This window comes from Diprion similis, chromosome 8, assembly GCF_021155765.1.
Source record: "Diprion similis isolate iyDipSimi1 chromosome 8, iyDipSimi1.1, whole genome shotgun sequence".
In the NCBI taxonomy this organism is placed as follows: Eukaryota; Metazoa; Arthropoda; class Insecta; order Hymenoptera; family Diprionidae; genus Diprion; species Diprion similis.
In genome coordinates this window covers 26542761-26555152 of record NC_060112.1, presented here as the reverse complement: position 1 = coordinate 26555152, position 12392 = coordinate 26542761, and the positions used below count along the sequence as shown (strand labels likewise).

Here is a 12392-nt window from a genome sequence, read left to right as displayed (position 1 = left end):
TCCTACACTATATTAAAAACTTTTGCATGGAACTTCATTATACATTGTATTTCAAGTTTTATTCGGATACGTAACAAGGAATTCACAATACATTTACCGTTTATTCAATTTACAAACCAAATAAATTTAGTACACATTTGAATAAATTGAAATTACTTGTTTGTTTTTTTTTCTATAAATTTTCGTAAAATCAAAAATTGTCATTGTAAATGTTTACGTCGTTGTACCGAATTTGTAAATTTTCAACCTGATATACATCGTAAATTGACAACTTCTTTTTGTACATTAAATTGACAATAATTTTTTACCGCGTACATACCTTATATTCTATACATACTTATATGATGTAATTAAGTTGCGTTTGATACAATGATATGTAAGCCGCAAGCGGGTTATATTTTTTGTATGTATATATATATACTAAATATATTATAATATATGTAATATTGCTTACGGACGCAGCGCTTACACGGCAGTTGGCGCATAAAATTCCCGGGAATTCAAGCTGCGCTTGTGCAACGAGTGTTTTCTTTGGCAAATATACCTACGCGGCGTTGTACTCAGAATTTTGCAGAAAATTATTCAGGTCAAGAACGATCCGATCCGCTTCAGACTTTTACGTATTATACTCCTGCAATTACTTTATTACATACCTACACCCATGCCTATGGAGTATAATATATTGCGCAACAAAAACCAGAGCAGCTCGTGTTGTTTGATTTGCAATATAAGGAGGAATGACGTTAAGCCGATGCGATTGAACCACGTAAAGTATTGCATTTTATTTCGACAGAATTCGATCTTTCCTCCAAATTCCTGCACGAACTTGAAAGGAGCCTTTAAACCCTTCCGGTTTTTCGTATAAGGGTGAAAAAGTTTCCTATAAATTATGCAAATTATCAACAATCACCAGGGTAAGTGAAATAAGAGATTCGGAGCTACGGGGGTTGCGGAATTACAATCGAGAGCGTAAACCAGGGGGGCGGCGGCTCCGGTGGAGAAAGTGGGGAACGGAAACAGCCGCCATGATGGGGCGGCAGCAAACTTGCGTCGGTAACCAGGATTGGACGCACCTCCGGCGCCCTCGACGACGGATTCGAAGCGACGCCTGCCTGCCCGCTACAGCAAAACGACGCGACGCCCCCGCGACGCTCGGCGTCCAACTTTTCCCGATCAAGTTTGCCTGGGTTCATCTGTAAATTTTTTGTGCATTTACCTCTAGGGTGGTCCTTGGTTAGGGAGTTGACGACCTTTTTCTGCTCTACCTACCCCCCAAATCAACGTCAAATAATTGTTTATAAATTATTTTAAGTCGATTTAGGGGGTGGGGCGGAAAAAATTCATCAACACTCTAAAGTTCCAGTATTTTTTTGTCATCGTCAACGTATTCTTTTGAGAAAAAGTCATTTATATATATGTAACGCATTTTGAAGGTACATTACGCTGACAGAAAACAGAGAAATTTTTTGCAGTAGATCCTGTGATGTTCTGATGATTGTGCTTTACGAGTTCCGTGAGACCCAAATTCGTCAAATAAGATCCAGAAAATTCATTCTACGAGTTGAAGGTTGTTTTTCAACAGCATTACTAACGAAACACGCCGATCAGGTGCCCCCTAACTCCGATCTACGAAACTTTATTGCACCACCGTTTTGGATCAATTTAATTTCGACGCATGTTTCTGTCCGAGAGGGTAAAATCTGTCCCTAAAACATCTCGATGAGCCGCCTTGCCAACGAGTGTTTATAGAATTTGTGTAGAAAAGATACATAAAACGTCTAATTACTGACGTGCATTGCTTTCAGAAATCAAGTGGGTTTAATGGGTTCTGATTCGGAAATGGGAAGATAATTGACCGTGAGGAAGTCATTAATATTCTGCGATTCGAAAAATTACGAATCGGACCGAAATCTATAAATTCCTCTAAATTATTAGCCGATTCCTCGATCATTAATCAGCTGCGTAAACGATCCGATGGCTAATTGTTCTTTTTTTTTCAGATAATTTTCGGTATTCAAAAACAATATTTAACATGCGCAATGAGCACTATTCCGATAATTCGGTTATTCATACATCGTCTAAACTTTTATCCATGAGGTAGTGTTTGTTGGTATTGAGATAGCAATGAGCGGAAGTCACGCAGCTCGAAAGGCCAAAATTTGTCATTGGTTTAAAAATCCGGACTGCAAAAAGCGGCGATCAGCTGAGGATCTAATTACTTCTATACCTGCGGAGTACAATCGTTACACACATTCCCCGTGAAAGAAAAAATAATAAGAGTGCAGATCGACAAGCGTCGAGAGAAGGAAGGTATACAATCGATATCATCTTATACCACGTATTCTTGGAAATGTTTTCAAAATATGTTATCCGGTACCGTGTCGCGGGAGGCGAGCTTGTTGATTCGGCATCGCGGATTGTAAGTAGCTTGATGATCGAACTACGAAACGAAGCTACAGATGGTTGACATAAGACACCGACATCCCACACCGTGTTTACTATACCTACTAGAGTCCGATTTCTTTCTTCTGACAACGTCATTGTAGTAAACTTTCTCGAATTGAACCCTGGCGTATTCTGCCGGTATAAGACAGTTTTTCCGAAATCAACGGAAATATATATCGCAGTTATATCTCTCCGGAATTCTCTTAAAATTTCTTCTCTTTCGCAGAAGCTTATTGGGAAATTGTTTTTATTCATTTTTTTAATGTACAGTATACAAATCTTGCAGATTACGAATCTCTAACCTCACTTTTTTTGGAACAGCGGATCGGAGAGGGGGGGGGGGGGGGGGAGGCATCAAATAACTACGATTTTTTTTATACAATATAAATTGTCTTTTATTAATTGTTTAAAGTAAACGTAGTAGGTATATGCATGTATAGGTAGGGAAATTTCGATTCGTCATTTGATATACGTAAATATTATGCGCTGGTACAATATGGCGAGAGGCAGCAAGTCAGCGGCCCAGCCGGATATTTTTCAACACAGTCGGATAACTTGAGAGCTCGCAGATTGTTGACCAAATGCTGCAGTTACCCTGCTCGGCAATGTTGCCAACAACGAGGCGCATTGTTAGTCTCGCACAATGACCGTGTTTTCCAACATGGCCACTCGATTGTTCAATTGTTTCTCTCCACCTTATATTTAGCTTTATTGTTTATACGCTTCTGCACTCTCGGTTCATGCTCGCACTATTGTGTTTTACCTACCTACGGCAGCTTCAATACGAACCTCTCATCTTTCTTGCCCACTTCTTATTACTTACCTATATACTTCTTCACCCCTTATTGCCTGCCTTTTTTATCTCTATTTTTCGTTACAAGAATATTATACATTCACTGACGATTGACACACGTGTATCTCCTCTTTTAAAAAGATATTCCATAGGGTATGTATAAGATGGAATTGAAAACAATTTCGCAAGGAATCCACGCTACTTTCGACTTGATTGTTTTACGATGAATTTTGGAAAGTGATGGAAATGATTGGATTTCCACACCTTCTGATATATTAGGTATCCTTAAAAATTAATTACGCCCGAGCGTTATTCATTCCTCCAGACTGAACCATTTGCTGGTCAGCTATAATAACCACGAAACGAAAGACGATAAATAAACGCTGACAAAAATTTGCCAGTGTTTAATACGCTGTTTAAAAACTCGCCTAAAGTGTTATTATTGCAATGCATTAGCTTGGCATATCGTTCAAACATACAACCGCAAATTTCATAACATACTACATGTATCCCAACTTGATAAATCATTCAGCGGTGTTCAAATATATTTTCACCCGTACATAATTTGTTCCATCAATTCTACCGCAATTTTGTAAATGCTCGCAGCCCCATCTCGGAATTTGTTTTGACTTACATTTTAACGCGCATTATTTTCACAGAAACGTCGGTATATTGATTGAAATCAAAGCATCAAATTATTCTCGGTTAGGTACTCATTAAAAAATTGACGAAATCGCATAATACTTCCGCACGTTTCTTTCGAAATTTGATATAAATTATACGTCGTCGGGTATAATGGATTTGATACCCTTTAGAATACTGCACATTTGGTGTAGATCCAAGACTAAGAGCTATACTGCATGAGTTTGAAAGTTGACGTGCAAGGTAATATTGTTCGATGGGTGGTCATTCGAGGCGAACCAAGAGCAGAAGCATTGTTCGCTACTCGTATGCTCGATATTCTGGTGTGGGTTTCATAAACGTGGCGACCTAAACAGCGGCGCACGCCTTAATTTACGAGCGTTTTTAGCTAAGGCGGTCGTGCCGTATTAAGTTTTCGGTTTTAACTGCGGCATGCTGCGACTCGGGAGTTCAACGGAGACGGGATTAAGAATAGAGTATAAAACGTGTATGTTACAAGAAAAATAATATAATGTATAATGCGTGTACAGTATAATGCTCTATAGGTATAAGAAACGTTTTCAGAGTTACAAATTTATTCTTTGGACTTGACAACACAGTCTTGAATTGTTTTGGTAGTTTGTCTTGGCTCATAGCGCTCAACCAAACGAAGACTTCTATAAAAAATTTTACATTTCGGGGTTCCTAGTATCTAGTAGAATGGATTCCCAAATCATGTGACGGTTCGATGGTCGTAAAATAATTCGGAAGGATCTGCATTTAAAACCTTTCGCTGCACTGAACACTCCAGTGAATTTATCCTCTTGTATAATCGCGTCTTAATACTGTAAAGACAAATGAACAGCCGTAAAATAACGATAAAACATAATAAAGGGCACAGAACCAAGAGGAAGATGAAGACGGAGTGAAGTAGAGAAGAAACGTACGAAGTGAAAAAGGACAAAGAAAGAACTCAGGACTCGGAAACGAAAGGAGAGCTGCTGGACTGCGGGATTGCTGTAACATTTTGAAATCAAAACGATCCTTTTTCCGTGTGCGTGAACTCTGATCAGACGCGTACATTTTACTCTCCCCCTGAAGTGTCTTCCCAGCTTTTAGGTGGCAAACTTTTTTTCTTGTTTCAGTTGTGCAGATCTAATAGAGGAGAGTTTCTAAAATAATTATTATATCTAGTGTCGTTTCTGACATGGACAGTCCGGCAAACTAAAAATCTCAGGGAAGTCTAGAAATACGTATCGGATATAGACTTCGTGATGAGTATCTTTGAAGATATTGATTCCAATATATAATAAACTATAGATTGTATCAATATTGAAATCACGGTTTTCTTAGGATTTCAAGCACCGCCATTGCCAATTTTTTTTTAGTATCGTCAATTCAGCGGCATTGAGGGCTAAACGAGAAACGCTAACTTTGGTAATTCCCAAGTTTTGGACTATGAAGATGTCAGCCGAGATTGGTGCAGTAAATCATTACTGTCGGTATGGTAGTTGATGATGTCGGTATTCCAGAATGCATACTAACTGGCTCTTCGCACAAATCCATTAATGAGACTACTTAAGCTCTGTAAAGCTGCAGTTACCGAATGAATGCAGTCATCGGTAACTGACGAGTAACTGTCGTTGCAGGACAGATTCCGCATAAATCGAAAACGCAAATGCCAAATAAATTTTTTTTTATCGTTTTGCCGCGATTCATCAAATCGATAGCTTAGGGGCCATGGAACTCACCCAACTTGAGAAAGGGTACACAAAAGTCAACTGTTTTATCATCGGGGTCCGTAGAGTTACTTGAATTATAATCGTCACGCCGGAGTTAGGTAGTTTTTAATCGGCCTCACTAAAGTTAAGTGAATTTTATTAGGGGCCATCGAAATGATGATCAGATGCATTCATTCGAGAAAAATTGTCGGAACCTGTTTTATCTTCAAGTCTGTCAGCATTGGAGTTATTCAGTAGCGCCACCTGTGCAGAAATCGTGAAACTCGGTGTACCCGGCAGGCCCGGTCTCCGAATATTTCCGATTTCGTAACCTACGAAACTCAGCAGAAGACCTGAAGAGAGAAAATATTCCTATAGTGTCGAAGGGAATACTTAAGTTAATTGTAATTTTGAAAAGTTCGGAATGGATGACGACGGTGATCAAGATAATGTGATCGAAGAAGACTTTTACACTTTTCTCAACGTACCAAGAAATGTAAGTATTGATCATTTTACGTATCCCAAGTTCTCGCTGGAGGCGAATCAATCTCTGATCGCACCCCCACGTGATTTTTAGATTTATTGCATCAACCCGGGTAGTTCTTTGATTTTTGACTGGAATTAACATTTCAAATTGCAATAAAAGCAGCCCTGATATCTTTTGGTGTTAATATGTAATTAGGAATGTTCTTTGAAACTTTTAATCGTTTGACCGTTTTTTTATTCAAACAATTCAGGCATTCCAAGCACCTACGAGAAAAAACCATAAGGATATTGAAAAAGAAATATCTTAAAGCTTAAGATTTTCTCTATGGGATAAATGTTTTGCATTGTTTCTACAGAATTTGGTGTATAACAAAAATAGTCACTTAAATTTTAACCTTTCGTGGACAGTGTTTTTTTTCGTCCCATAAGAAATACGTTAATTTCTAGGGTCGTATCGACCTCAGGTAACCGCTGAGGGTTAATTCGTTAATGAGCAGATCTTGACACCTGATTATAATCGTTCTTGAACAAGGAATGCCTTTTTTCATTTTCTCAGACATATCGTGCCATGTTTTCAGGCAACTGCCGAGGAGATCAATAATGCATATCGCAGACAGAGCAGGCTTTATCATCCCGACAAGCACATCGACCCAGTCCTCAAAAAAGAAGCGGAAACCCTATTTACTCGTACGAAAAAAGCGTACGAAGGTCAGTGTTGCATTTTATGATATTCATAAATCACAAACAATTCAAGAGAAGCAGTGGATAAAATTCTAACTATGTATAATGAATATAAAATTGATATTTGAAAATATTTTACATTTTTAAAATAGTCCTGAGTGATGCGCATCAAAGAGCAATTTACGATTCCCTTGGTACCCGTGGCCTGGAAACTGAAGGTTGGGAAATAGTCCAAAGGGCAAAAACGCCCCAAGAAATAAGAGAAGAGTATGAGCGTTTGGCACGAGAAAGAGAGGAGAGGAGGCTTCAAGAACGGACAAACCCAAAAGGAAATGTCACAGTCAACATCAATGCTACGGATATATTTAACAGATATGACGATGAATACGACGACATGTTTGTACTTACTTGAATATTCTCTTTACATGTCATCATTCATTTCACTTAATATCATTCCATTTTCAACAGCAGTGACCGAGTGTTTCCAACAATTGAGGTCAGTGGGATGTCGTTCAGTCAGTCTATCGAGGCTCCTCTCACCCTTAGAGATACGATGACTATGTCGGGCCAGTTGGGTACACACAATGGGACAGGTACTGGGTCCGTGAATGTTTCCGCAAGACGATTTTTGTCAAAGGGTTGGCTTGAGTTGGATGTTGGTGCGGGTAATGGACCAATGTTATCTCTGAAGGGGTTCAGAACGTTAACAAAAAGGCTGTTCTGCAATGGCGCGACTATTCTTGAGTTCACGGCTGATAGGATAAGGCCTGGTCTTGTAGGAAGTGAGTCAATCAACTAGCGATACCTCTTCTATTTCACCCATGGTATTTTCGATAATTCCGCATAAGAATGAGTTTATTGTATGAGAATTTTTGTTTACTCACAGCCTTGGCAATGCAATTGGATAAGCATGCAGTTGGATATCTCACATATAGAGCTGGAACACAAAGCTCGATGAGTACTGTAATTGTGAGGAACACCTCTACGTCTCATACATCATTAACGATGCAATTTGGGATGGTCCACTCTTACATCAGCCTTAGTTATGCTTATAAAATGGAAGAAAGACAGCTCAAACTACGTGGATGTGTTAAGTAAATGTCTATTCCCATCGTTTATTGATACACTATATTCATTACGTGTGATCCTTTTTTTTGATAATGATGTAATGATGTAATGATACGATCAGTAAAATATTGATAATTTTACAGAGCTGGTACCTTTGGGGCTTTCTTTGAGTATGGTGCTGAAAAAAAAGTGTCCAAGCACAGCTCTCTGTCGGCAGCTGTCTCCGTTGGTGTACCAACTGGAGTGATATTAAAAATAAAGCTGAGTCGAGCGTCGCAAACATATTCATTTCCCATACATTTGTGCGAGGAAGTTGTACCTGCCCCGGTTTTTTACGCAACTGTCGTCCCATTGATAACTTGGACTGTGATTAAAAAGCTAATTATAGATCCTGTTGTACGAGAACAAAAAGAACGAGACAAAGAGAAGCAGAAGGAATTAAATAAGACTAGAATGCTCGAAAAGCAACGCGAAGCCAAATCAGCTATAGATCTCATGAAGGCAACTTTCAGTAGAATTAGATCAGAGGAGGAAGCCAAAAGGGGGCTTGTTATTACTAAAGCACTTTATGGAAGATTTGTCTACCCGCAAGAACGTGCTTCAAGGGATGAAGACAATGGGCCCAGAGACGAAGTCATAGATGTTACTATTCCTCTTCAATGCTTGGTCAAAGACTCTAAACTTGTACTACACAACGCGTCCAAGGTAACATTTCAGTTTACTTATTTGCCCGACAAATTTCCATGAGAAAAGAACAAACTGTGATAAAAATTAAGCCTGAAATTGGAATATAAGGCTCATAAGCAAGCTAACAAAAAATATCATTGCTACAGAGTCAGCTACCAGGATTTTACGATCCTTGTGTCGGAGAGGACAAACAGCTCTTGTTGCAATACTTATTCCACGCTCAAACACATGAGTGTATTATAAAAGATGCTGAGCCTCTCAGAATACCCAAACAATGTGAGTTAAAATAAATTATGTTAATATGAAAGTTTTTCTCTTCTTTGTCCTACATACATAAGTATTGCCACTCAAAAAACTAACAATTTTTTTTTTTACAGCACACAGAGTGAACACCACATGACGCAAAAGACTCCAACACAGAGTCAGAAAGTGACTGTAAAGCTGGTTGGTAATGCGCCTTAGTTTCTTGACATTTAGTTGATACTGGCAGTTCAATTTGTGAGAAGCAGAGTAGCGTCATTGAAGAATATTTAGTAATTATTCATTAGTAACGCTTTGTATTATAATTCAGCGTTCTTTTATTCAATTCGAAGATCTTTTATCTGACGTTTACAAGCCTGGAAGATAAATTTCTAGTTTCGTCAGAGACAACCAACTTTGTTCACTGGCATATGAGGCGATAACATAATACAAATTGTAGTTCCACGAATGAATTGATCTTTCATCAAATTTTTATGTACATTTTACATAGTCATCACTTTTTTCCAAGTAAATGCGTATGAAAATATTTTCAGAAACTACTAGCTTTAAATTCATACCAATGTGTGACAATTGCAGTGCTGTATAGTTGATCAATGACGCACAAGAGTATTGGACAGAAACTTCAGTTCTCGTCGCAGTACATTGGTGTGTAAAATCAACAAATAATTATTTAGAGCAGGTTATTATGCAAACGTTGTTAGATTGCCACCAGGCAAAATGATATGAAAGGAACACTTGTTACTGTACAAAAATGACTGTTTCTTTAAACGAAAATACATCATTGTTAAAACATCATTTGATGCTGCATTGATGCCATATGGGCGATGAGTGCATGATATATTTATAGACAAGTCAATATATTACCGGCATATTTCATTGGTAATCTAAATTGTAATAAATAATTAAGTAGTCATTGTACCGAATTGCGCAAAGGTCTATGCTTGTGCCAGGTACTGGAATATTCTCAAAGACAAACTCCCAGACTAAAAGTTTTTCTCTGTTAAAGTATCAGGATAAAAAGATTACCTTTAATATTTCTTACTTGAGGTTAATTTTGCTAGAGGGGCACGTTTCTCCAAAATCAATTATCTACGTTCATTCTATTAGGATCATCAGTTATTGAAAAAGCCTGGTTTGCATCTAAAATTTTATGAATCATGTGCAGCTCGTCATCCTTGCTGTCCATCTTTGAGACCGGTGTCCATGACTGATCATGCTCCAATCTGTAGGATCCTTTGTAGGAATGTGGCGGACCATCTCCACCCCATTCCTGTGAAAAACTTTAATTTAAACTGCCGAATTCAATGAAACACAAACAATTGGTAGAACCACAGTGCTGAGAAAAATGCCATAAATCTTTAACGTGAGGAAATTTATCCTACCTCTGGACTCAGCATGGAGAAGTATGTCTGCCCAGATTCTCTCAGGTAAACGTGGTAAATGTGTCCTGGTTGCTTTCGAAAATTGCAAGCTGCATGATGCAAGTATGTATGCTGTTTCGCCTCCAACAAAACATTCTCGGCTTGCTTTTGAAGAAACTTCATTTGCTCAGCGATTATTTGCAACTTGTTGCAGGCATTTGCCTTGACAAAATTGTCCGCCTGTCAACGACGTAGATAAATTATTACATAGAATCCTGGCTGTATTCTAATTAGCATGTTTTTTTGTTTATGATCGCAGAATCAACACCGTTTTAAAATGATAATTTTTCTTTCACATTGATTTGAAATGAAATAGATATTCACTATTCTAATACCAGACATATTTTGCGAAGCAAGATGATGAAACAACAAATTGTGATATCACACATATAGATCAAATTACCTTTTGTATCTCCAGAGCGAGCATCACTAAGTCATTTGGTGCTTTTTTTGCAATAGCCGATGGATTGACCAGCGTAACTCCTTGAGGTGTAACATTTCGTTCCACAAGGCGAACTGCACAGTAAAGAAGGACGCAGCTATACAAAATATGATCCCCCTGACTTGAGAAATCATATTTTGATATTATATATTACTAATGAAATTGATGTAATGTAAATACTTGCATACCTTTGGACGATGGAATGTTGCTATAATTTTCTAGCTCCATCGCGATGTGACCACGTTTCATGCGTTCAGCAGAGTATAAAAATAGAAGAGGTCATACGGAGTGATAATAACTATTGTGATTATTGTTTACGAAGTATATATAAAAAAAAGGGCCTCGCGATAAATACGCGAACCAAAATTCAGCATTAAAATGTGTTCGAATTTCCGGCCGCAAATTCTCTGCGACTGATTTTTTCCGCATTTGCTAAATACCATAACCTCAAATAAAAATGTTTTTACTGAAATTACTCGCGTATTTCAGGCGTTTCATAAAATTTCGAGGCTTTCCAACTGAGAAATGACAAATCTTATTCACGGATTCGTCGTACAACTTTTATGTCCGCTTATTTACTACGGAGGAGTAATTATTTATTAAATAAATTAACTCGGCAGAGTCACCGGTAATGTCGTGGTCGTCTTTACCGACCGAAGTGCTTCGAGATATTCGAGGTGCGTTGATACGCCGCCAACTTCACTCACTAGTCACTAGCGACACTAGCATGTTTTGGGTTTTGGCCTGTTTACTGCACTGATTGCACTGCAGGACATAGACTGAAATATTTATTTACGTGTAAAATAAGTTAACCTTTTTCACCTGTCCAAGGTAATCTTACACTCTAGTAATAATTTGATGCTACGAAAGCTACAACTCGTAATCGTTTTTACGAATAATCGGAACATCTTTCGTTGACAGAAAAATTTCTACGGCTCCGATTTATCCTAACCTAAATTTCGGAGATGGCAGAAGGTTACGGACGAGACACACCTCCGATATATTCAGGAAGTAACGAAGAACCTCGATCAGCTGGGCAACCTTTATCCGATTTTCTACTGCAACTTGAAGATTATACTCCGACTGTAAGTAAGTCGATTTATGCTATTGGAAGAAGTTATATCTTTCTAACACGAGTCGTTTATTTCAGGTTCCAGATGCGATCAGTGCTCACTATCTCCACACAGCTGGTTTCAACACAACTGATCCAAGAATGTAAGAGTAAAGCGAGTAAAATATTTTATTATTTGTCAGGTTGTAACTGTTCACGGAACAATCCTATTCTCTTTGTTTCAGTGTCAGGCTAGTTTCGCTAGCGGCTCAAAAGTTCATCTCTGAAATAGCTAATGATGCATTACAGCACTGTAAGACGAGAGGGGCAAATCAGAATACTAAAACGAAAGGAAAGGATCGTCGCTATACGTTAACAATGGAAGACTTGACACCGGCTGTTGCTGAATATGGCATAGTGGTCAAGAAGCCCCACTACTTTGTCTGATTTAAAATAATGAGTCTCCCCTTTGTTGGAGAGAAGAATAATTCTATTGTATTTGAACGACGCCACAAAGCTGTGGATAGATGAAGCTTTTTCTAAAAAAATCCTTTCATGCAGTTTACCTATGCTCCAATTATTTACTCACAAATATTCGGTTGCACAGATCTGGAAAGAACAACTTTTCATCGTTATTGGTTCTTGTAACGACGTTAAAATGCCTTCGAATAAACTGTCCTAAAATATAAGTCTCTTTGTTATCCTGCAAATCACC

The 12392-nt window shown here is 38.2% G+C and overlaps 3 protein-coding genes across 5 annotated transcripts; 2 read left to right on the top strand and 1 right to left on the bottom strand.

The window, feature by feature from the left end:
* The first annotated feature begins 5885 nt into the window (after nucleotides 1-5885).
* LOC124408745 (dnaJ homolog subfamily C member 11) lies at nucleotides 5886-8927 on the top strand. 2 transcript variants are annotated; one of them, XM_046885901.1, is made up of 8 exons: nucleotides 5886-6076; nucleotides 6645-6774; nucleotides 6900-7143; nucleotides 7219-7529; nucleotides 7634-7841; nucleotides 7959-8520; nucleotides 8649-8778; nucleotides 8880-8927. In XM_046885901.1, exons 1-8 carry the CDS (start codon nucleotides 6005-6007, stop codon nucleotides 8900-8902), a joined length of 1680 nt encoding a protein of 559 aa, XP_046741857.1. In that variant the 5' UTR covers nucleotides 5886-6004; the 3' UTR covers nucleotides 8903-8927. The 2 variants fall into 2 exon arrangements, with proteins under 2 accessions (XP_046741857.1, XP_046741855.1); XM_046885899.1 differs by having other exon boundaries at nucleotides 7216-7529.
* A 218-nt stretch (nucleotides 8928-9145) lies between these two features.
* Nucleotides 9146-10996, bottom strand: LOC124408746 (uncharacterized protein C1orf50 homolog). Its single transcript, XM_046885902.1, has 4 exons — nucleotides 10815-10996; nucleotides 10588-10700; nucleotides 10146-10364; nucleotides 9146-10033 (listed from the first exon to the last, which is right to left on the bottom strand). Exons 1-4 carry the CDS (start codon nucleotides 10873-10875, stop codon nucleotides 9845-9847), a joined length of 582 nt encoding a protein of 193 aa, XP_046741858.1. The 5' UTR covers nucleotides 10876-10996; the 3' UTR covers nucleotides 9146-9844.
* Nucleotides 10997-11341: 345 nt separating this feature from the next.
* On the top strand, nucleotides 11342-12363 carry LOC124408747 (transcription initiation factor TFIID subunit 10-like). 2 transcript variants are annotated; one of them, XM_046885904.1, is made up of 4 exons: nucleotides 11342-11457; nucleotides 11548-11711; nucleotides 11777-11841; nucleotides 11923-12363. In XM_046885904.1, the coding sequence occupies exons 2-4, from the start codon at nucleotides 11592-11594 to the stop codon at nucleotides 12122-12124; spliced, it is 387 nt and encodes a 128-aa protein (XP_046741860.1). In that variant the 5' UTR covers nucleotides 11342-11457; nucleotides 11548-11591; the 3' UTR covers nucleotides 12125-12363. The 2 variants fall into 2 exon arrangements, with proteins under 2 accessions (XP_046741860.1, XP_046741859.1); XM_046885903.1 differs by lacking the exon at nucleotides 11342-11457 and having other exon boundaries at nucleotides 11465-11711.
* The last annotated feature ends 29 nt before the right edge of the window (nucleotides 12364-12392 follow it).